Source organism: Phyllostomus discolor, chromosome 4 (assembly GCF_004126475.2).
Source record: "Phyllostomus discolor isolate MPI-MPIP mPhyDis1 chromosome 4, mPhyDis1.pri.v3, whole genome shotgun sequence".
NCBI lineage: Eukaryota > Metazoa > Chordata > Mammalia > Chiroptera > Phyllostomidae > Phyllostomus > Phyllostomus discolor.
This window is the reverse complement of record NC_040906.2, coordinates 98548169-98573307: the sequence shown is the minus strand read 5'-3', so window position 1 is coordinate 98573307 and position 25139 is coordinate 98548169. Positions and strand designations below refer to the sequence as shown.

Here is a 25139-nt window from a genome sequence, read left to right as displayed (position 1 = left end):
TATTTCTTGCCATTCCCTTCTGGCTTGTAGTGCTTCTGTTGAGAAGTCAGCTGCTAGCCTTATTGGAGCTTCCTTATATGCTACTTCCCCTTTCTTCCTTGCTGCCTTTAAGATTCTCTCTTTGTCTTTGAATTTTGCCATTTTAGTTATGATGTTTCTTGGAGTGGGCCTCTATGGATTCCTCTTGATTGGGACCCTCTGTGCTTCCAGGATTTGTGTTAGTTTTTCTCTCATCGAGTTAGGGAAGTTTTCTATTATTCCTTTTCAAACAGGTTTCCTATCCCTTGCTCCTCTTCTCCTTCTGGGATCCCTATTATATGGATATTATTATGTTTCATGTTGTCTTACATTTTCATTAACTTCTCTTCACTTTTTTTGAGTCATTTTTCCTTTTCTTGCTCTTTCTGGGAGTTTTTTTTTTCTACCTTGTCCTCCAGCTCACTAAATCAATCCTCTGCTTCATCTAGCCTGCTTTTGATTCCTTCTACTGTGTTCTTCAATTCTGACATTGTATTCTTCATTTCCTCTTGGCTCTTGTTGATAGTTTCTATGTCCTTTTTCATGTTGGTATAATTCTCAGCAAGTTCCTTGTAGCTTCCCTGTAGTTTTTTGTAATTCTCACTGAGCTCATTGAGCTTCCTGATAACCATTGTTTTGAACTTCATATCTGATAACTGACTTGACTCCATTTTATTTAACACTCTTTCTGAGGATTCCTCCTTTCTTTTCATTTGGGGGTTTGTTTGTTTTCACATTGTTTGTGAGACTCTTTTTGTTTGCCTCTGCTTCCTAAATTGATCTGTTTTGTCTCCCTGAGTTTGTGATGTGAACTTCTATGGTAGGAGATCTGTGAGATTCAGTGGTGCAGTCTCCTTGATCTCCTGAACTTGATGCTCTTGGGATGCCCTTTATGCCATTTATGTTGGCTCCCTGGATGTAACTGGGCTTTGATTGTTGTTGGGTCATTCTTTGGTGGGTCCTTCCCTCCAGGCAGTTGACTGAGGGTGACTCTGCTCACCACGTCTTGTATGCTGTTGCTTAGGTACTTCCAGAACAAAACCACAAAGCACAGGGAACAAATCCACATCCACAAAAATAACTCCCTCCCCTGATCACAGTCCTATTATCAACAGCAAATGAACCAGTATTAATAAGGGTATAAAGAGATTAAGACTATTATAAGAAAGGAGGGAGATAAACTATGGTATAAAATCAAGTGATTTAATATGAACAAACTTGATGGACAAGAAATGAATGTTAAAAAACTATGCAGTAAAGAAAATATCACTAATCATGGAGAAGACCACAATGGATTTCATCTCAGTAGACTCTAGTATTTACCATTTTTTTTCTTTCTGGATCAGCCTCTGGTGATGTCAGGTGGTGACCCAGTCTGACCTTAGGCAGCTTGCTCTGAGACTGCCAGGGATCTACTGTCTGTGACTGCCTCCTTCAGTTAACCTGGTCACTCTGCACTCAGCAGTCTGGCTTATGCCCCATAGGGTGTGGCAGAATCCCTTCTGGTATTGGGGCTATTGTTTACCCTCAGGCCGCTGTTGCTCAGAGGGGAGTGGTCTGCCTGACAGAATGGCTGCTCCCAAATGGGTGATGACTCAGCACCAGGATCCCAGTGGTTAGTCTCTCAGTTCTCTCCCCAAAGCCTCCGTCCCCAGTCTCTCCTCAGGCATCTCTAGCATACTCTGTCCCCAGCTTTGCTGGAGCCCAGGGTAAGTGGCTGCACAGGAAAATTTGTGCTTTGGCCATTTAAACGGTTTTTTGTGTCTCCAACTGTCCATCTTTGGCCCAGAGCAACCCTGCCGCTTTTCGCCGCTGGTTGTTATCTGTGTTATCTTTGGGCTCTGGTGTTCTAGGCTGGACAGCTTAGATTTTAGACCCCACACTTCTCAGGGGGATCCAATGAGTGGCTTAATTATCCCTCCAGCACTACCACCCAGCCAGCCTTCTCGAGTCTCCACCGCACTCCTCACCAGTCCGTTTGTGCTGAAGATAATTCTGTCTGCCTAAGATTATAAGGCTTCTTCCTCACTATTGTTCAGTTGTTTGTTCCAGGTGATTTCTCCACAGCTTAGTTGTAATTCCAGATTGGTTCTGGGAGGAGTTTAGTGTGGTTTCCATTCACTCCTCTGCCATCTTGCCTGCTTGACACAAATTTTTCTTGAAGTGCTTTCTTACATCAGCTTCAGTTTGTCTTTTCCTCCTACCCCCTGGCAACATCTTCCCAACCTCAGGTATGGAGCATTTCTTCTCATCCATTAAATATTGGTTTTCCTTAATAGTATGGAGATGGCTCCTAATTCTGAGACTCAGCCCCCATCTCCATGAGCTTCCAACTGTGTCTGTCCACTTATATGTAACAAATATCTCAAACACAGCATGTTCAAATTATTTTCATTTTTTCCCTCAATCTAATCCTTCTGAGGAATGACAGCATTCATATTCCTCATTTCATTAAGCAGCATCACCATTTATTTATTTTAAATCATTTACTCATTCATACAATATTTATTCATGTTGTAAGTGTTAGGTCAGAGTTGTTTAAGAAACCAGATGGTTACAGCAAGCAAAAGGACAGGGTTTATTAGCAGGGAAAAAGAGGGAAAATTGGAGCCAACCAAGGGAGACCCAACCAAGGGAGGTTAAGGCTCTCTTGGTTGTTCTTAGGGCAGGGTTTTTAAAGTGCAAAAACCTGTGGAGGGTAACTGGTTGGGGTGTCAGAGTCTGATTGGCTAGAGCTGGTTGCTGGGTGCTATTTCTGCTGACCATTGTTCTTGATACATCTTGTCAGCCTCAAGTTAGAGCTGCATCCTGTTATGCTGGATAGACTGACCCCAGATCCCAACCTTAGCTGAGCATCTGTTTGTCCTGGGTAGGGTCAGCAAGCAGTTCCCCAGGCAGGCAGTTTCCCATGGTGCAGTTTCCCGCCTGGTGATTTTCCACTCCTCCTAGGCCTGCCTATGACAGCATCAATATTCCTCATTTCATTAAACAGCATCACCATTTATTTATCTTAAATCATTTACTCATTCATGCAATATTTATTCATGTGATAAGGTTTTTTGCCCTTATGAACTTGCATTCTAATGAAGGCAAAATGCAATAAACAGGAAACCAAATAACACTTAATTACATTACAAATTATTATTAGTGCTTTGAAATAACCAGTAGGGTGAATCATTTTTTGCTAAGGTGGTCAAGAAAAGTTCTCACTGTGCAGTTGAATTTTTGCTAAGATTAAAGTAACAGTAAAGAATGACATCTGAAGAGCAGTTGAGGCAGAGGGAATGGCAGAGACAAAGGCTTTTTGGTTAGGAAAAACTTGCATATGTGAGGTATAGAAAGGTCGCTAGAGCTTGCAGAGGGAGGAGGAAGACTGGCACAACATGAGGCTGGAAAGAAAGGTAGGTTTTAGGCCATGCAGGGCCACAAAGGCATGCAAAATTTTTTCAAGAACAGCTTTATTGAGATATAATTCACATAACATACAATTCACTCATTTAAAGGGTGGAATTTAATGGTTTTTAATATATTGACATGAGTGTGCAAGCATCACATTTTAAAAACATTTCATCACCCCCAAGAGAAACTCTCACCACCCCCATCACCTCAAAAAAGAGCAAACAAAAAGAAACCCAATAACCTTCAGCCAGTACTCCTTACCCTTCCTCCCTCTCCTTTCCTTAGCCCTAAGCAACCTTTCTGTCTCTATAGATTTTCTTATTCTGGACTTTCATATGAATGGAATCACATAGTATGTGGTCTTTGTGGTTGGCTTCTTTCACTTAGCATACTGATTCCAAGGTTCATCCATGTTGTAGCATGTCTCAGTATTTCATTCCTTGTTATAGCTGAATATTATTCCATTATATGGATATACCACCTTCTATTAATCCATTTGTCCATTGATGGATATTTGAGTTGTTTTCATGTTTTGGTTGCTATGCATAATGCTGCCATAAACATTTTGGCATGAGTTTTGGCCTGGTCATATTTTTATTTCTCTTTCATTCTACTCCTAACATTCTTGGGAGCGGAATTGCTGGCTCATGTGATAACTCTATGTTTAATTATTTGAGGAACTGCCAGACTGTTTTCCAAGTTGGCTGGATCATTTACAGCAGTGTATACTGGTTCCAGTGTCTCCACACCCTTGCCAACACATCCTGTTATCTGACTTTTTTGATTCTAGCTATTGTAATGAGTTTCATGTAAAAGTATCTGAAAATGGGAGACCTATTAGAAGGCTGTTGCATTGTTTCAGGCATGAGATTATGGTGGTCTGGTATGCTGTGACAGTAGGGAATACACACAAAAGTGGACTGGAATCAGATACCTGGGAGTTATCTTTGATCACCTTCATCTCTCTCATGTAATCAGCTCTGCCTCCTAAATGTTCCTGGATTATACCCTCAGACATTCATTTACACTGCCACTTCCCTTATTCACTCACCATCATATCTCCAGGATCTCACTGGTCTCCCAACTCCAACTCTTCCCCACATCAATCTATTTCAGCAGCCAGAGTGATTTTACTTATTTGAGCATGTTGTTTCTCAGCTTAAAATTCTTTACTGGCTCCTCCTTGCCCTGAAAATTATAACCCTAATTCCTAAAAGGAATTGGTAAGGCCTTTCAATTTAACTGCTGATGACTCACTTCATCACATTTTCTACTCCTCCTTCCCCCATCCTGAGCTCCAGCCCATGCATAACTTTCTCTGGAGCTTTGAATGGTATTTGTCCTCTTGTCCACTGTATTAATTTGGGCTCCCATGACAAACATACCATAGTCTGGATGTCTCAAACAACAGAAATTTATTTCTTCATATTTCTAGAGTCTGGAAAGTCCAAGATCAAGGTTCTGGTTGATTCAGTCTCTGGTTACAGTTCTTCTGATGGTTTGCAGATGGCCAACTTAAGTCTGTGTCCTCACTTCGAAGTGGGAGGGAGAGGGCGAGAAGAAGAAGGGGAAGAAGAAGAAGGAGAAAAAGGAGAAGGGGGGGGGGAGGAGGATGTCTCTTTTTCATTAATCCTATTAGATCAAGGTCCTATCCTTATAAAGTTATTCAACCTTAATTACTTCCTAGAAGCCCTCTCTCCAAATACAATTACATTGTAGGTTATGGCTTCGATGTATGGATTTTTCTGTCCATAGCATTCATAGTCCTTTGTTCACACTATATGATTTGCCTGAACAATCTTTCCCAGCAGTCTTTGCCTAGTTGACTGAGCCTGATCCCACAGTTCTCAACTTAGACATCACTTTCTCCAGGAAGTCTTCCCAGCCCCTGTAAGGCAGCTATTGGTTTCTTCTAAGTGTCCCCCTCAGCTTCCTATATTTACCCTATCATTGCATATATCACGCTGTGTTGCAATTGCCTTTTTATCCATTTCTGTTCCTCACTAATTTGTAAATGCCTTAAAGCCTGGTCTTGTTTATTTTGGGGGTCTCAGCACCAAGAACAACTCTTGACAAATACACTAGTCACTCAGTACATATTTATTAAATAAATTATGCCTTTACCATTTTGAATAGAATTTATTCTTTCCCTAGAAATATTTGTAATATTCAATAATCTGTACACCTGAATTTGGGGGTTTGGTATTTTAAACTACAGATGATACTAATAGGACTTGAATATTTTATGTGGGTTTAACATAAAATACTCACAGACTTCTAGTTAAAAAAAAACTGGAGTACCCTCAAATCATTCACATCATGGAGATTTTTGTTTCCCAAATTTAAGAAAGACAAATAGCAATCACCTCCTTCCAAATCAATTCTTCATTTTTATGCCCCTCTTATTCTCCTTTCCTGTATCATTAATTAAAGCCACCTCTAAGTAAGTTTTCTACTCAGCCGTGATAACACTATTGGTGCCCGAAAATACTGAATAAGAATGTTGTGGTGTTTCAGGTTGTTGGGTTTCTTCTGGAAAAGGGAGCAGATATCACCCTTTGCAATTACAACAATCAAACTGGGCTCCATGTGGCTCATTGTGATGTCCAAAGAAAATTCCTGGCCACCAATGCAATCCAGACTCCCCAAATGCAACTTCTACAAAGTTCATGGCAAGGTGATCTTGAACAGCTTCAACATTTGTTGGTCAGTCAAGTTGATATTTGTTTCTGCCTTTGGTGGGTTGGTGGGTGGTAAGAAGAGCACAGACTATATGACTCCTTTTAAAGAAAAATAAGTTCTCTTAAAATGCAGTCCTAGGAATTTTCAGGCAGGAATATGACAAAGAAACATGGTCAAACAGGACACGAGTGAAAAACAAGATAACAAAAGAACAAAGCAGCAGCTTATTTCCACCTTCCTCCAGCTGGATGCAGTCATGCTGCACCCTGGGGAAATGGTGTGCTCCTGGGATGCCCCTAGAGAGCTACTGTCAACTTGCCTAGAAGCATTCCCCTGACATCGTTGCCATTTGTACAATTGCTGTTTAGATCCCTTTGGACTAGTTGCAGTTATTATCTTTATCCTGAAAAGGGAATCAGAAAGCCTATGTTTTGCATAATATTTAGTTGTGACTAAAGGAATTAAGAGGACACATTTTAAAAAATGCTTTCTTCTTAGGGTATTGATCTTCTTGTTTAGATTTTCAACCCATAGATACTCTTTTCCAGTGTAACTTGCAAAACCACGTACATAATGAAGGACATTAATTATTGGTGGCCCCTTTCTACTCTTGGCATTTATGTTCAGAGATTCTGTCGGGTCACATGACCTATCTGAAAGGAAATCAATTGCTGCTAGGGAACGGTTTCTCCCATTCCCCTTGTATCCCACTGTAGGGATACAAATAGGTAAAGAAAAAAAGAACTGTATTCTAGTCACCTGGAGTTTAAGAAAATATACAACAACATCCAAAGGACTCTACATTTTTTGTTGTATTAAATGACAGTCTAAAATTACCATATCTCATAATTCCAGCTTAGAATTTTTTTGAAAGACAGTACATTTATTTTAATGGCATTTGCTGTCATTGTAAACCAATGTCTATTTTTGTGACCATGTTTTTCACCCCTAAAGATTGGCAGCTGAGTTTTAGGAAACTAGTATATATAACTGAATCCAGAGGTTAATCAACAGATGCGGGAAATGATATGTTGTTGTAAGACTATTCTCAGCTCAAAACTTTCATGTTGGTTCTGACTAATAATAAACATTGATTTAAGAAGTGGTTTCTTTTCAGAGACAGAAAAAAATGTTAACTAATTAATTCCCACAGCACTTCTCTGAGGTAATATCATTATCTGTGGTTTTCCCTGGAGAAACTGGGGAATGGTGATATTGACTATATTAACATGGCAAAAAATGAAACAGATGAAAATAAGTAAGTTACTTTGGTCTGTGAAATAAACAATTTGGATAATTTGGCCTTTCAGTAGCTTTTCAGTTTTGAATTATCCAAATTTAAAATTTAATTAATTAAAAACATTAAAACAACAAACATTTATATGTCTACCATTTGATTATATAAACAGTTAAATGAATGGCCTCATTATTGTAAGTCAGTCATTCATCTTACAAATGTTTATGAGCATGTGTCAGATGCTCTGCTCTCCAATCATCAAAATAGCCCTGCAGGGAAAACACTGTTATTCCGACTTTATAGCTGAGGACTCTGAAGGACGGTCAGTAGAGTTGCTAGATTTTGCAAATAAAAATATAGAACACTCATTTGAATGTGAATTTTAGATAAATATAACTTCTTAGTATAATTATGTCCCAAATGAAAATTGTTCATTGTTTAACTGGTGGTGCCCCTTATTTCATCAGGGTGATTTAATCACCTTTTAACAGAGTGTCCTTGATATAACCCTATCGGGGTGATTAATAACCAACTTAAAAAGCTGAAATTCAAACCCAGTTCTGTCTGCCTCTCAGGCCTGTGTTCTTTCAATCCTCAATATACATATTGAAAAAGAATGTATTGAAGTTAAAATAAGATTTTAGCCAAGCAATGAAAATGCAAGGGTTAGTGTAAATAGACATTCAGAAAAACATAATGGAAATAAAGCTTCACATTTTTAAAGGCATCTGAAGAATTCGTGGATGTAAATTTCCCAAACCAACATGGCTTGACCCCTCTAATGCTGGCTGTGAGAGATGTGGACCTGTTTGAGAGCCTTGAAATGCTAACAGCCTACAGACCCACAGAGGTCCTGTCTGAGCTCCTCAGGCATGGCGCGTGAGTATGAGTGGTCAGGCAACAGCGGGAAAGCGTACATATGCCATTCTTATTCACAGAAGTCACGTCCATTTTTTAAATTATACATACTAAATGCATGTGCATGTTCGTAAAAGGACTTCACGGTTGCAAGTGATACACAGATGTTAGATGTTGCTCTCTATTATTCTTACTACATTGGTCCTTTGTTTTATTGGTTTAAATAGTTTTTCTTTTGATAGTTACTGGGAATGTCAGATGAGTCTTTAGTGTATAGCTCCCTACTCCCAAGATGTTACTGGACAATTATTTAATGGACGATACTAAAGCATTGTCCATTATCAAAAGCAATTTATGATAATGATTTGAAATTATTCTGAAAATTACTGCATGCCAACATGCTCTTTGAGGAGAGAGCAAGTAAACACTTGCCTAAAAAAGAAATCAGAGAAGGTCTCTCACAGTGTCTCGTGTTAGAATTGCAGTTTCCTACTGCTGCTTGTTACCTAAATATCTTGTCATCAGATAAGAACAGATGGCCCAGGCTCTTTCATATGGATTTATTTTGAAAAAAAAAAAAGGAAAAAGGAGCCTCAAAAAGAAAAGTATAATCTAGAATGTGAGCTATTTTAGAAGTATTAGATAGTATAAGAGGTTGAAGATGGAAATTTGAAGGTACCTCAGAATTAAGTGTTGACAAACAGCTGAGGAGATGATTACAAATTGAGCCTACTGGAGACCACCCTGGAGATGGTGTTCAGCAGTCCTGGAGTGGGGTCCTGAATACAAGACAGCAAAAGATGTCACATGGAGAAATGCAATCATGGCAGATGAGCAAACTAAGGTCCCAATAAGTTAAATGACTTGTTTAAGGCCACATAGCAAGGTAGTGGCAATCTCCTGGTCCTTGATTTTATGCTATTTCTTTTGAATCATGACCTTTGCTGGAGAAAAGACAATAATAGAATTGACAAGACAGGACAAGAATAGAAAAGACAATAATTGCTGCCCAGTCCCATAACGATATATTCAAATTCAAAGGTGTCAGGTCAGAGACCATGATCAACTATCTCCTTGTCCTAAAACATGACTAGGAAATTTTATTGTTTCCCTCACCATAACCTGTCAATAGGATTCTCATCATTTACCCTCTGGATCTCTCTGAGCTGATGTCTAATCCTAGGACTCAGTACAAGGTAGAGAGGCTCTTAGTGCCATTGCAAGGAGCCCTGTGATCAGCCATTTGGGTTTAACAACCACAGGGCAAAGCAAAGGGAAATGAAAAGACCATGCAGAGAGGGATTTTATGACAAGATCACTCCACTCAACCGCCAAGAGCCTATGAAATAAGCTTAATTTTAAAGAGAGATTCTATGCCATTCTACTATTTTGAATGATTGAAGAATTTGGTGTTAGTATTAGAAAAAAGATATATCAGGAAAGTAAGCAGTTAGCTAAAACATTGGAAAGAAAAAGAATGAAGCCAACTATTTAGAATGATAAGGTAATGCTTGATCAAGATGTTTTTATCTTTGCTTAATTTATACATCACTAAAGCATTATGAAATTTTTTGTACAAAAATTTTCTGCAAATATTAGGATGTTTTTATGATGGGAGTAGGAATAAGATATATAATATATCCCTTTTATTTAAACATCTTGAAAAATTATCACTATTTCATACATTTTGAAGTCATTATCCCAAAACTACATAAGATTACTTTTATTTATTTGATGTCAATGCTTTTCCTTCCATATTAATCTTCTTTTTCAACAGATTTAACTAAATAATCTTTGATTTTGATTCTATTCCCCATAGAGACCCTAAACTCTGTGATTTTAGTGGAAAATCAGCAATACATTATGTATCACAAATAAAGAGTTTAAAGAAACAGCAGTTATTGGACATTCTAATGAATTCTATGCCAAAACCAGGTAAGTATTTCTATTACACTCTCAAATTTCCCCAGCTCTAAGAGTCCTACTAGAAACCTTTCTTTTTTTACAAGTATTTCATGGATCCATTTGAAGAAATCTAGCCAATAACTATTTACTGAGCAGTGTCTGACAGCCCATGGCAAGGTTCTCTGAGTAATGAGAAGAGGCCCAAGACATTGTCCAAACTTTTGAAAGTGTTCAGTATGGTCAGGGATATATCACATAAGTCAGATGAGAAAGAAATTACTGTGAACCTGAAAGGGAAAAGGGACTTATCGTGGTTCTTGAATGCTGGATAAAATATAGTAGGGAGAATAAAAGAGACAAAGTTTGATATAGGTGGGGAAAGAGAGTTTGAGCAAAGACATAGTGACAGCCATAGCAAAAGGCATGAAGAAAAATAATGCCACTGAGCAATGTGACTTTGTGAAACCTGATTGACTTGACTGTTTAATTGGCTTTTTCTTTGAAGCTTCTGGGCAGGAAACAATGCATACCTAAAATAGATTTCATGGAGAATGTGAGACTCAGTCTTGTCCTTGAAAAATGATAAGATTTGAGCTTGAGAAGCAGAGGCTCCATGTTGTAAGGTAGCATGGGTATCCTAGGGCCAACGAGGAGACTAGAACTGAAAGTTCATGTCAGGGAAAAGGGACACAGGACATCAGATAGACAACATCATACACACATATCTTATCAGATGTATAATATCATGTATACATATACACAGGGAAAAGGAACACAAAACATCAGATACATAAAGAAATTGGGTCCATTGAGGACCCATTAAATATAAAGCTGAGGATATAATTTTTCAATGTCCACTACAAGTTTTGGTCTCCTATCTTCATATATGCTGGGGTACTATTGGCTGTTTGCTCTGTTCCTCCACAGATTGGCTAGGTTTTTCTCCCGTGTGTAGGAGAAAGTGGAATCCGCTCCCTCCTGCCTCGCCGCCACCTTCCCTCCCCCTGAGGATATAATTTTTTTTCAATAAAATAGAATCACTGAAGAATTCTGAACCAGAGAATGAGGAAACCCATATTTTAGGAAAATTAACTTGTTCTTATTCTGTAGGATGGATTCAAAGAAAGAGACTCATGGGAGGGAGCTCTGTTAAGAAAGTGCAAAAGTGTCCAAGTGTGGTGATGAGAACCAGGAAGAGACCTTGGACAAGGTGTGGTAGTGGGCCTGAGAGGTGCTGGATGTGGTGCATTTAAAAGATATTATGAAAGGAGAATTCACAGAACTTGATGTAAAGCTGATAAAGGAGACACACAGACGAAAGTTGAGGAAGGGTTGTACCAAACATGATTCTGAAGTTTCAGCCCTGGGAGATGGGGAGATGGAAAGACAATAAATAAACCAAAGAAGAGCACTACTTTGGTGAGGATATTGAAGGTAATGTGTTCTAAAACAATGGATTGATGGGACCTTGGCACTGTGAAGTAACAGCTTTCCATAGGACAGAGCTTCTGAGAAAGGATGGGTTGATGTGTTAGTCTGGGAGGTCTCCACAGAAAGAAGATTGTGAGAGTGGACAAGATTGTTGAAGGATTGATGACGGTGAGAAAATTTCAGGAGACGGAGCCAATAAGGTGCGCCCACCGTTAGACAGTGGTGTGCACATAGGGTCTCAGAGGAGTGAGAGAGGAAGGAGGAGAATGGGGAGAGAGTTGCAAGAGGAGTAAATGGAAACATCACATTAGAAAAGAGGTTACAGAGTAGATATGGTAAGGAAGTGAGAAGTTTCAGTGGCAGGATAGAGGCAGAAGATAGATAGCAAAGAGTAAAGAAGAAAATATGGGGAAGAAATAGAGGATCTGAGTATAGATCACTTGTTCAATTTTGTTTCAGTTACAAGATAAATGGAACAGCCATTGGAGGAGGAAGACGTTTTCATCCAAGAGCCCATGCTTATTGCAGAAGTGTCAAGCCAGCAGGAGGGGGATGAATATGATGAGAACAGTGTCCCCCAGGAGCTAACTGGGAGTTCACTGTTGGTTGTTCAAACTGTCAGTTTAATGTAGCTTCAGCGCTAGACAGGAGGTGTGCTCACAGTAGCTGAGTGTCTTTACATTTGGCAACTACAGAACAAATGCAATTTCCAGCCCATTGTTAGGGGTTTCACTTAGCAACTTTGCCTAATTTCAAAAACAAACAAACAAAAACCCATTCATTCTGTGGACTCTTGTTATTCTCACATCTCTTCCTGTGAAAATTATCCCCTGAAGCTTCATCAGGATACCAGACCACTATTTCAGGAAAATCTTTGACAAAATGGAACTTATTTTAAAACCAAGAGCTGGATCTTCCTGTGAAATTGCTGGAGATGAGTCTTATCAAAACATGTTATATTTCTTTCGGCAGAAAGACATGCTGAATCGTTGCTTGACATTGGTCATGATACAAACTCCTCTCCAACGGATATGACAGTTACTAAGAAACAAAATATACTTTTGCAAAGCATCAGCAGCAGCGAGGTAAGATGTCCTCTTTAAAGAAACAAACCAACAAAAGATGGATAACCTACTCCATCTACTGCTTCATTTGTGTTGCTTGAATATTTTATGACAATTATATACTATAATTATATTTTAATATAATCATAAATAAATTTAAAGCACAATAAATATGACATTGTTCTTTGAGGTTAATCACAGAACAGTAATTAGCTAGTGAACTCTCAGTCTCATGTCTTGTGTGTGTGTGTGTGTGTGCATCTAATACCACAAAATATTGTTGCATCCACACTAAATTAAAAAGTGTAGCTTTTTTTTATGGATGTTAATATGGAAAAGGAGAAGATCATGAACATGAGCATGTCAAATTCATCACAATTTCCACTAAGGAGATGCCTTCTCGTGTCCCTAGTCATCACCTCCTGCCTGTGATGGATGACTCCATAAAAAGTCCCTCATAGTACAGTAACAGTACTAGTAACAAAGATTGTGATCCACAGGAAACTGTGGAATAATACACAACAAATTAGTAACAGTGGTTGTCTGTGGGGAGAGACTAGATAGCGATGGACTTTACACTGTATTCTTATTCGTACCTCTTGAATTTTTATAAAATTAACATAGTCCAAACAGTTAAAATACTACTAGTCAATATTTTACTGGTTAGAAAAATATGGCCACAAAGTTGTTGGTTTTTAAAATTCAATAAGGTATAGGCTGCAATATTTATAAACAATAATGACTTTTGAAGATGGTGGAGCAAACACATTTCAGCCCCTTTTGCCTTTCAAAAATCTTCCCAAAACAACAAAGAAAATGTTTAAAAACTGCTTTCTTGACCTTTTATTTTAAAGTAATTGTAGATTCACAAGAACTTACTCATAGAGACCCTTTGTACCCTTCACCAGTGTTCCCCAACAAGAGCTATTGTCCCCAACAAGTGCTGTTGTCGTAACTACGGTACGTTGTCAAAACTGGAAGACTGACACTGACACAATAGGAGACCACAGACCTCACTTGGATTTCACCAGGCTTTGCATGCATGCCTTTCTCTTTTTATTTTTTTTCCTGTTTGTATGTGTCAGTGTGCAGAGTTCTATGACATTTTATCCCCTGAATCACCACAATTAAGATACAAAACTGTTTGGTCACCAGAAAATAATCCCCTCCTACTACCCTCTTTATGACCACACACAACCCCCTTCCCTAACTCCTGCCATCTGCTGATCTGTTCTCCATCTCTACATATTTTTTTCATTTCAAAAATGTCATATAAATGGAATTATCATTCCTGTAAATTTGTGAGACTGACTTTTTCTGTTCTGCAAAATGTTCTTGAGATAGATCCAAGTTGTGTATGTCAAGAGTTTATTTGGATTACTAAGTAGTATTCTATGATATAGGTATTCCAGTTTATTTAGCCATTCACCCATTGAAAGACATTTGGTTTATTTCCAGTTTGGGGCTATTACAAATAAAACTACTATGAAAATTAGTGTACAGGTTTTTGTGTACATGTATGTTTTTATTTCCCAGGGATATGTGCCCAGCAGTCCAATTACTAAGTTATATATGTGGTAAATGTATGTTTAACTTATTTTTTAAAATGCCACACAATTTTCATTTATATATATATATATATACATTTTTTTATTATGCTATGACTATTCTATTTTTTTTCCTCTTCATTGCCCTCCTCCCTGTACTACCCGTCTCACCATCATTCCGCCACCTTAGTTCATGTCCATGAGTCATACATACAGGTTATTTAGCTTCTCCATTTCCCATACTATTCTTAACCTCCCCTGTCTATTTTGTGCCTACAATTTATGCTTATTCCCTGTACCTTTTCCCCCATTCTCCCCTGCTCCTCTTTCCCACTGATAACCCTCCATGTGATCTCCATTTCTGATTCTGTTTCTGTTCTAGTTGTTTGCTTAGTTTTTATTATTTTTTTTTAGGTTCAGTTGTTGATAGTTGTGTTTGCTGTCATTTTCCTGTTCATATTTTTTATCTTCTTCTTTTTTTAGGTAAATCCCTTTAACATTTCATATAATAAGAGCTTGGCGATGATGAATTCCTTTAACTTGACCTCATCTGGGAAGCACTTTATCTGCCCTTCCATTCTAAATGAAAGCTTTGCTGGATAGAGCAATCTTGGATGTAGGTCCTTGCCTTTCATGACTTGGAATACTTCTTTCCAGCCCCTTCTGGCCTACAAGGTTGCTTTTGAGAAACCAGCTGATAGTCTTATGGGAACTCCCTTGTGGGCAACTGTCTCCTTATCTCTTGCTGCTTCTAGGATTCTCTCCTTCATTTTTACCTTGGCTAATGTAATTATGATGTGCCTTGGTGTGTTCCTTTTGGGTCCAACTTCTTTGGGGCTCTCTGAGCTTCCTGAACTTCCTGGAAGTCTATTTTCTTTGCTAGATTGGGGAAGTTCTCCATTATTTTTTCAAATCAGTTTTAAATTTCTTGCTCTTCCTCTTCTCCTCCTAGCACCCATATGATTTGGATGTTGGAATGTTGAAAGTTTTCCCAGAGTTCCTAAGCTTCTCATTTTTTCGAATTCTTATTTCTTCATTCTGTTCTGGTTCAATGTTTATTTCTTCCTTCTGCTCCAAATTATTAATCTGAGGCCCAGTTTCCTTCCCATCACTCTTAGTTCCCTGTACATTTTCCTTTATTTCACTTTTCATAGCCTTCAGTTTTTCCTCTAATTTGTGACCATATTCAACCAATTCTGTGAGTATCCTGATTACCAGTGTTTTGAACTCTGCATCTTATAGGTTGGCTATCCACTCCTCACTTGGTTCTACTTTTGGAGTTTTTATCTGTTCTTTCATTTGGGCCATATTTTTTCACCTCAGTGGGCCTGTTATGTAGTAGGGGGCAGAGCCTTAGGTGTTCACCAGGGTGGGCCAACCCACATTGCTGCATCATGGCACTATTTGTGGGGGAGGGGTCTTAGAGGGAACAATGCTGCTTATTCAGCTCTCCACCAGTTTTCAGTCACTTTCTCCACTACCCACCAGCAAGTTGGGCCCTTCTGGTGCTGATTTCTGGGTGGGTAGTTTTGTGTGCATTCTAGGACCATGTGGGTTTCTCCAACAAACTCTCCTGTGAGGCTGGGAGTTTCTCCACTGCCTCAACCCCCACAGGTTTTTCAGTCAGAGGTTGAAGCTTTGTTTCCCTGTGCTGGTACCCTAGGTTGCATGGTCTGTCTCACTCCCCATTTGTTCCTCCCAGTTTATCCGCAGGCAAATGTGGGACTGCCTGCTCTTCCAGCGGCCACCTTGCCCACCCCAGTCCCCCAGCCACTGCCTTGCAGAGAGTCCTCTACCTACCCATCCCCGCTGCCCAGGCTTCCTGTCTCTGCCCCTCCTACTGGTCTGGATGAATGTTTCTTCTTCAACTCCTTGGTTATTGGCCTTCTATACAGTTCAATTTTCTGGCGTTCTGGTTATTTTTTGTTTTAAAATTTGTTGTCCTTGTTTTGGTTGTATGAGGAGGCAAAGTCTATCTGCCTATGCCTCCATCTTGGCCAGAAGTGCCAAACGATATTCTAGAGTGACTCTACTATTTTATGTTCCCACCAGCAAGAAATGAGAGATCCACCTTTGTCAGCATTTGATACTTCAGTATTTTTTTATTTTAACTATTCTGACAGTTGTGTCATGGTATCTCATTGTGGTTTTACTTTGTATTTCCCTAATGACCAATGCTGAACATTTTTTCATGTGTTTATATACCATCAGCATTAATCATCTGTTTAAGTCTTTCGTTCATTTTCTAATTGAATTATTCATTTTCTTACTGTTGGGTTTACAGAATTCTTTATATATCCTGGATATATAATTCACAAATCTTTTTTGCTAGTCAATAAGAAAAACTTGGCTTGCTTTTTTCGCCCTTTTTTTTAAGATTTTTAAAATTTATTTATTTTTAGGGAGGGAAGGGGGAGAGAGAGAGAGAGAGAGAGAGAGAAGAGAAACATCAATGTGCGGTTGCTGGGGGTTATGGCCTGCAACCCAGGAATGTACCCTAGCTGGGAATCGAACCTGGGACACTTTGGTTCCCAGCCCGTGCTCAATCCACTGAGCTACGCCAGCCAGGGCTTTTTTCACCCTTTTGAAAAAATAATTTTTATTTTTCAATTACAGTTGCTGTACAATATTGTATTAGTTTCAGGTATACAACCCAGTGATTGGACATTTACATAACTTATGAAATGATCACCCTGATAAATCAAGTACCTTTCTGACACCATACATAGTTATTACAATATTATTGACTATATTCTCTATGCTGTACTTTACATTCTTGTGACTGTTTTTATAACTGGCAACTTAAACATCTTAATCTGTCCCCCTTTTCCATTCATCTCCCTTATGGCCCCCCATCTCCCAGCCATCAACATATTCCCTGTATCTATGAGTCTGTTTCAAATCTGCCTGTTTGTTTATTTTGTTTTTTTTTAGATTCTACATATAAGTGAAATCATATGGTATTTGTCTTTCTCTGTCTGACTTATTTTACTCAACACAATACTTTCTAGGTTTATCCATGTTATTTCAGATGGCAGGATTTCACTTTTTATTATGGCTGAGTCATATTTTGTTGTATACAATATGCACTTCTCTTTTTTATCTACTCATCTATTGATGGACACATGTTGCTTTCATATCTTACCTATTGTAAATAATGCTGCAGTAAACATAGGAATGCATATCTCTTTTTGATTTAGTGTTTTGGGTTTCTTTGACTAAATACCCAGAAGTGGAATTGCTGGGTCCTTCATTGTCTTCTGATAAAGCCTTTGTTTTAAAGTCTGTATTGTCTGGTATAATATTGCTACACTGGCCTTAATATTTTCATAAAATATCTTTTTCTATCACTTTACTTTCATTCTCTATGTATCTTTTGATCTGCAGTGAGTCTCTTGTAGACAGCATATGTAAGGATTTTGTTTTGTTATCCATACAGGCACCGTATGTCCTTTGATTGGAGCATTTAATTCATTTGCATTTAAAGCATTTATTACCATTTTATTATTCATATTTTTTTTATCTTTCCTTCTTTTTCTTCTTCTTAAAAAAGACCCTTTAATATTTCTTGTACTACTGGTTTGGTGGTGATGAACTCCTTTAGTTTTTTCTTGTCAGGGAAGCTCTTTATCTGTCTTTTGATTCTAAGTGATAGCTTTGCTGGGTAAAGTAATCTTGGTTGTAGGTCCTTACTTTTTATCATTCTGAATGTTTCATGCCAGTCCCTTCTGGCTTGAGGAGTCATGAACATGGACAACAGTGTGATGATTGCTGGGGGGAAAGGGGTATAAGGGGACTAAATGGTAATAAAAAATACAATAAAGGTTAAATTTTTAAAAAAGTTTACGTTGAGAAATAGCTGATAGTCTTATGGAAGCTCCCTTATAGGTAACTAACTGCTTTTCTCTTGCTGCTTTTAAGATTCTCTCTTTGTCTTTAACCTTCATCATTTTAATTATGATGTGTCTTGGTGTCGGCCTCTTTGGATTCATCTTATTCAGGACTCTCTGCACTTTCTGGACTTGTATGTCTATTTCCATTGCCAGGTTATGAAAAGTTTTTCAAACAGGTGTTTGGGTTTTTTTTAAGATTTTATTTGCTTTTATTTTTAGGGAGAGGGGGAGGAAGGGAGAAAGAGAGGGAGAGAAACATCAATGTGTGGTTGCCTGTAGTGCACCCCGTGCTGGGGACCTGGCCAGCAACTCAGACATGTGCCCTGACTGGGAATCAAACCAGCGACCCATCACAGACCAGTGCTTAATCCACTGAGCCTCACCAGCCAGGACTCAAACAGGTTTTCAAGTCTTTGATCTCTCTTCTCCTTCCAGTGCCTTCATGATGCAAATGTTGTTATTCTTGAAGTTGTGCCAGAGGTTTCTTATATTATCTTTATTTTTTTTATTCTTTTTTCTTTTTGCTGTTCTGATTGGGTGTTTTCTGCTCCCCTATATTCCAGATTGCTGATTTGATCTTCTGCTTCATCTACTCTCCTGTTGATTTCCTGTAATGTCCTCTTCATTTCATGTATTGTATTCTTCGTTTCTGACTTGTTCTTTATTTTTCTGTCTCTATTTTATGTTTCCTATCTCCTTGTTGAAGTTCTCACTAAGTTCATTGAGCATCCTTATAACATTGTTTTGAACTCTGTAGCTGGTAGTTTGCTTGCCTCCATTTCATTGAGATCTTTTTCCTGAGATTTTTTTCTAGTCTGTCATTTGGGACATGTTTCTTTGTTTCCTAATTTTGGCTGCTTCCCTGTGTTTGTTTCTATGTATTATGTATTGCTTCATTTCTTGTGTTAATAGAACAACCTTCTGTAGTAAGTGTCCTGTAAGGTCCAGTGGCACAGTTTACCTGGGCACCTGAGTCTAGCACTCTAGGTGTGCCCCCGCCACCTACTGTGTGGGTTGTGTGCACCCTTCTGTTGTAGTTGAGCCTTGATTGCTGTTGGTATATCCATGTGAAGAATTGACCACCAGGCACCCAGGCGGTTGGCTGTGAGGAACAGCTGTGACTACAACCATGGTGCTGCTGTGCAGGGGCTGACCCCACAGAGCAAGACTTGCTTTAGTGGGACTTTGATGCCTACTGTGTCCTCCCCTTGAATGTTTTGTTCGTGGAGGTGGTTGGGTTGTAATCTGGTGTGTCTGAAGCACTGGCTCTGGAGCTTCCCAGAAGGTGCAGACCAAGGTCAGCCACTGCATGTGTCCTGTCCAGGGCCACCTGGCATGAGCTACTGGGTGATATATAGATGGCTGCTACTTGTAACAGGCTTGGAGGTGCCAGGAGAGTCCATGCTTCAAACTAAGACTTGAGCCCAGTGCCACTAGTGCCAGGCCTGGGGCCACTTAGCATGAGGTACAAGGCATGTAGAGGCCAGATACTGCTCATATGGGGCTTGTGAACATTTTTTGATATCTTAGGAAAAGTTAACAGTATGAGCCAAGACAGGCCATTTGTATGGAAGAGCCACTGGAAATGGCTGGGTTGGGACTGCAAATTGGATGGGGTGGGGTCTCAGGGAATCAGCAGGGCAGGGCAAATTGTGTTAGCCAGGTTGATGAAGACTTGGATATGTCACCTACCTGCCAGCTCTGTAGGAGGATGGCTCAGCAAAGAACAATGTCATTTGCCAGCACTTCTATCTGTTAGAAAGCTGCCCCTCCAACTCTCATCCCAAAGCCAGACAATTCAGTTCCTCTCCATATGTCTCTGATGCCTTTTGAGCTGTTGCCTTAGAGATGGAGCTCAAAGCCAGTGACTCTGAATAAGTCCATGCACGGGCCATTTAAGAGGAATGCCTGGGACTCCAGAAGCCTCCCTATTTCACTCAGCCTCAATCCATGCTGGTTTTTACAGCTAGAAGTTATGGAAACTTTTCTTCCCAGCACTGGAACGCTGGGCTGGGGTCCTGGTATGGGGCTGGGACCTCTGCATCTGAGATACCCCTCCTGGTTTTTTATCTGCCACACGTGGGTGTGGGACCAGTCAGTTTCACATCTCTGCTCCTCCTACTAGTCTTGGTGTGGCTTCTTCTTTATATCTTTAGTTAAAGGACCTCTCTTCAGCCAGATTTCAGGTGTTTCTGAATGGTGGTTGTTTTGCAGGTTAGTTGTAATTTTGTGTGGTTGTGGGAGGATGCAAGGACCACATTATCTATGTTGCCATCTTGACTGGAAGCACCTCCTGCCTTTTCACCCTTTTAACAGGTCTTTTATGGAACAGAAGTTTTTAATTTTGCTGAAAACTAATTTATCCTTTTTTTGGATCTTAGTTTTCATGTTATGTCTAAGAATGTTTTTACCTGATTTGGGTCCTGGTTACAGAGTATGTTCAGTTTCTTTAAAAATCATGAATCTATATACTTATTAATATGTACACTTTTCTGAATGTATGCTGAACTTGAAAGGAAAAGAGAGAAATATGCTTCCGAATATCTGAGAAGAGAATATGGTTTTCAATGTAAGGTCTATACCCAGACAAATATAAATCAAGTATTAGAGTTGAATAAATACACTTTTCAGACACATAAACTCTCAAAAATGTTACTTCCCATAAATGCTTAATGGAAGCTACTATGTGTTCTAATAAATTAAGGGAATAAATAAAAATTGAGGGAAAAATTGGATCTGTGATTTAGGGAAACAAGAAAGAGGAAGGAATCATTGGTATAATGGAGAAGTCAAGCCCCAGAGCTTCAGATAGTCAGATAATTAGGTAGAAGCACAGGAAATGGAGATTTCCAGGAATGAAATGGGCCTGATATGTTTAACCAAATGGAAAGACCATTGGAAGTTAGAAGATTTATCTGTAAAAAAGAATCATAAGACAATGATTAGAAATTAGAAATAAAACAATTAAAAATAAAAACAGGGTTTTATGCAGAAAAAAGTTATACAAGAAAGAAAATGTAATCATACCATACTATATTGTCCTACTGTGTAGTACAATACCCACATACTCTTAATTTGAACTTTGACTACTGACTTAAGATGGTAAACGTATTGGGAGGGTGCGGGTGAAGGATAAGAATATTGACTTGTCAACTACAATAATAATAAGTCAGTAGATAATGCCTCATTCTGATTCCTTAAAAAATAACAGAATAAATATTTTCTAGAGATGTGGAAGAGAATACCAAAAGAAAAGTTTGGAAGTGGTTGTCTTAGAGGGAAAGGAAACTAATGACCTTTTTGTTATGTCTCTTAACATTATTTGACTTTTTAAAAATATCAAGCTTGATAAAATTAAAATAAACTAAGAAAAACCCATTATGGTATACCCATACTGTAGAACACTATGCCATGGTCGAATTTATGTGTAGAGTGTGATGTTATTTTCATCAGATAGAAAACCCCACAACAACACCATGTGCTGTGCACAAGGGCATTCTTGTGTAAGAAACTGCACAGGAAATGGTGTGCCCAGGAACTGCTGACTGAGGCTGGGCTGGAAGGGGAGGGGCTGGGTGGCACGGATTGGGGTGACAGTTGAAGGGTTGTAAAAAGCGCAGTTTTCCTAGAATAGAATGAGAAACAAAATTTGATGTACATTAAAAGAGTGAGATGAATTTGTATTGATTAAAATTAATTAAAATACACAAGTGGGTAAATAAGTACTGCTCTGAAGCATGGGGTGGGATGAAGAAGAATGGAAACTTTTATTTTTTAATACAAATGAACATTTCACCTTTGTGCATTTATATATTTTCTAAACAGGTTAGTATTTTTTAAAAAATTCCTTTAGTATAGTATTTCTCAAGACAGGGCGATTTTCCTGCCCAGGGGACATTTGGCAATGGTTGGGGACATTTTCTATATCACAACTGGGGCAGAGGAGCTATTAGCATTTAATGGGTAGAGGCAAGGAATTTTGCTAAACATCGTATAATACACAGGGCTGGCCCCACAGCAAAGAACTATTCAGCCACAAATGTCAATTGTGCTGAGGCTGAGAAACCCTGCTATGTAGTGATTTTTTTTTAAATTTTTATGGGCACTTTATTCAGATGACCAGGGATCTGAGAAGACGGTGAGTTTTGTACCCTAACAGACCGTCTTAAATTCCATTTTAAAATGGCCCTTTTTATAAGGAGAACAAAGCCTTAGAATTCAGGAAAAAGTTAACTGGATTAAAAACACTGCAGCATTCTCACTCCAGGTGGTGGTCTTTAGCTGTGTCCTGGGTGGTGGGTGACCCACCCTGGAATACCATGGCTCTGATACATCTTGATTGTTTGCAGTCCTCCTGAGCACAAAAGTGGAACTGCTTCTGGTCTCCTGGAGTCAGGATGCGTTACACCTTCAGTTCCTGGAACAATAGCTTTTACATGCTTTGATTAGTAAACTTATTAGCTATTACCTAAACTAAAATTTCCAACTTTTGAGGCCCCCATCATTCCCCAACGGTTAGTTTATACTACCTTGTATCTGTGAGATCAGTTTCATATAAAAGTATTCGTTTTGCTGTTTGTTGAGCACATTAGACCATCTGGTAGGGGGCTTAGGACTACACTTAATTGCAGATCCACACAAGGGAGTACATTGTATGCAACAGCAAGCTATGCTACTGAAAACAACAACAATAACAACAGCAACAATGGCTCTGTAAGACCAGTAATACTAGGCAGCCAGGAGGTTAGTTTAGACCAATCAATACCAAGGAATCCCTCTCTCCATTACGTGCTTTCCTTTATGCTCTATGAGCTGTGAATTGTCAGTCAGATTGAAACAGCAGAGTCCTTTAAATTCCTCACATCCAAGATTATGTCTTAAAAGGAGGTAGTCTGTAGCTGCACGATTCTCTAATACTGCATCTCTGACAAGAACTTGTCCTAGTTCTTGACTAATGGCACTGATGGCTTACAAGGTGGCATTCAAACCTTTTGCCATAACACAGACTCGCCTACTTCTTCATTCAAATAGGTTACCATGGCTGGCATTACAAATATAATCAAAGACACATATTCAGTAGGGCTAATATGGTGTAAGTCACTGATACAATCAGGTGCAAGGGAGAGGTCCCATGAGCCATGTCAGGTGGGGCTTCCGAGGCATAAACACTGTCAGTCTTCCCAGAGACCATGGTCCCCCAGAACTGTCTGCTGGAACATAGGAATAAACAGCCCTTCCACATATTAGAAACCATCCTGTGGGCAATTTAACGTGAGCAAAGGCTCAAGATACATTAGTGGTGGTGGTGCAATTCGTCTTCACATCTGCTGAGAGCACAAGAGAGTTTTTAGTATAGTTGACAAAAGTTGCACACCCTCCAGCTGGGGCTACATTAGTGACTTTTAAGGAAAACATTTCCCTGTCCTTTAGAGTTACCACAGGTCTCCAATTGTAAATATCAGAGTAAGTCATTTTCTTATTGATATGCTCAAACACAGTATAATTTTGAAGGCTTTCTAAGGGAGTACAAACACCTACAAGACATGAAGTGAAAGCTTGTTCAACATAAGTTCTTCCTGCAAGACAAAAGTCAGAAATGATTAGAACATTTTTTTCCCAAGTATACCCAAATATTTTCATTTCATTTGAAAGGGATAAGTTGTCCACAACACGGGGTTGAACAAAACGTAATGAAAAGAACCTAAGTCATTATTTTTGAAAGACGACTTTCAGGTCTTCTTGCTGTTCAGCTGTCCATTGTTCCTCTGGTGCTTTCTGTACTCTGGTGTGATGAATCCAAGGTTTTATTTCTGCCACTTTCACCGCAGTTGAGGTGGTGAGGAGTATGTCCCAAGGTCCAGTCCTGTAGTAGATTCTGTCACAACACTGAAGGTTGTATTGGTTTTGGTTACTAATATAACATAGTAATGGAAATAAAATATCTAAAGACCAATCTTTAAACTGTGTGTCATGGATTAGAAATTGATAAACAAAGCACATTTACATTTAATTGTTATGTTATATTTAAGCAATTTTCTTCTTGAAAACGCAAAAAAACCCTTTATATTAATGCAGTTCTTTTTGTGCAACTTTAAATTTTTATTGACCTTTTTCTTATGATCGAAGTAACTTTGAACTCAAATCTGAGAGAGAGATACTCTTTCACTGTTGAACTTGCCTTTTCTTCCCTAGGGCTTTCTCTGGAGTTTAAATTGCAAAACTGAAGGCCATCCTTCACTTCTTTCCTTTGAATGAAAGCTCACTTTTCTTTTTGGTTGTCTGCAATAGACTTTCATAGTTGACACATATAAGCAGATGCCTTGCTTGCAGGATTGTTCCTAGAAGCTCTTTGTAGACTCTCCCAATCCTTTTTCGTCTAAGAAGAACCTACTTTCCGAATTTAATTATGTATGATTTGTCTTTTTAATGTTGACAATACTTTTATTTTTTGAATATATTTTATTGATCATGATATTACAGTTGTCCCAATTTTCCACCTTTGTCCCCCTCTAACTGGTACCCTTATTCCCACTGGCATTCCCCCCTATCCCTCAGTTCATGTCCATGGGTGATGTGTATAAGTTCTTTGGCGTCTCCATTTCCTGTACTATTGTTAACCTCCCCCTGACTGTGTTGTACCTACCAATTCATACTTCTTAATCCTAGCACTTTTCCTCCCATTCTCACCCTTCTTCCTCCTAGCGGCTAGCCCTCTAAATGATCTCTGTATTTATGATTCTGTTTCTGTTCTGCTTGTTTCCGTGGTTTGTTTTTTAGATTCAATTGTTTACAGTTTTGAATTTACTGCCATTTTACTTCTCATAGTTTTGATCTTCTTTTTCTTGAATAAGTTCTTTAATATTTCATATAATAATGGCTTGGTGATAGTGAGCTCCTTTAGTTTTACCTTCTCTGGGAAGTACTTTATCTGCCCTTCCATTCTAAATGATAGCTTTGCAGGATAGAGTAATCTTGGTCTTGGTCCTTGCTTTTGATCACTTTGAATACTTTATGCCAGTCCCTTCTAGTGTGCAGATTCTTTTAAGAAATCAGCTGACAGTCTTATGGGAACTCCTCTGTAGGTAACTGTCTCCTTTTTTCTTGC

General features: G+C 38.9%; 1 protein-coding gene across 1 annotated transcript in view; it reads left to right on the top strand.

The window, feature by feature from the left end:
* Positions 1 to 25139, top strand: part of MAP3K19 (mitogen-activated protein kinase kinase kinase 19) — a 78616-nt gene that overhangs the window by 17083 nt on the left and 36394 nt on the right. The window contains exons 3-6 of the mRNA XM_028508668.2: positions 5935 to 6123; positions 8061 to 8215; positions 10014 to 10129; positions 12503 to 12615. Of these exons, the coding sequence (XP_028364469.1) occupies positions 5935 to 6123; positions 8061 to 8215; positions 10014 to 10129; positions 12503 to 12615 (573 nt within the window). The remainder of the gene's footprint in view (positions 1 to 5934; positions 6124 to 8060; positions 8216 to 10013; positions 10130 to 12502; positions 12616 to 25139) is intronic.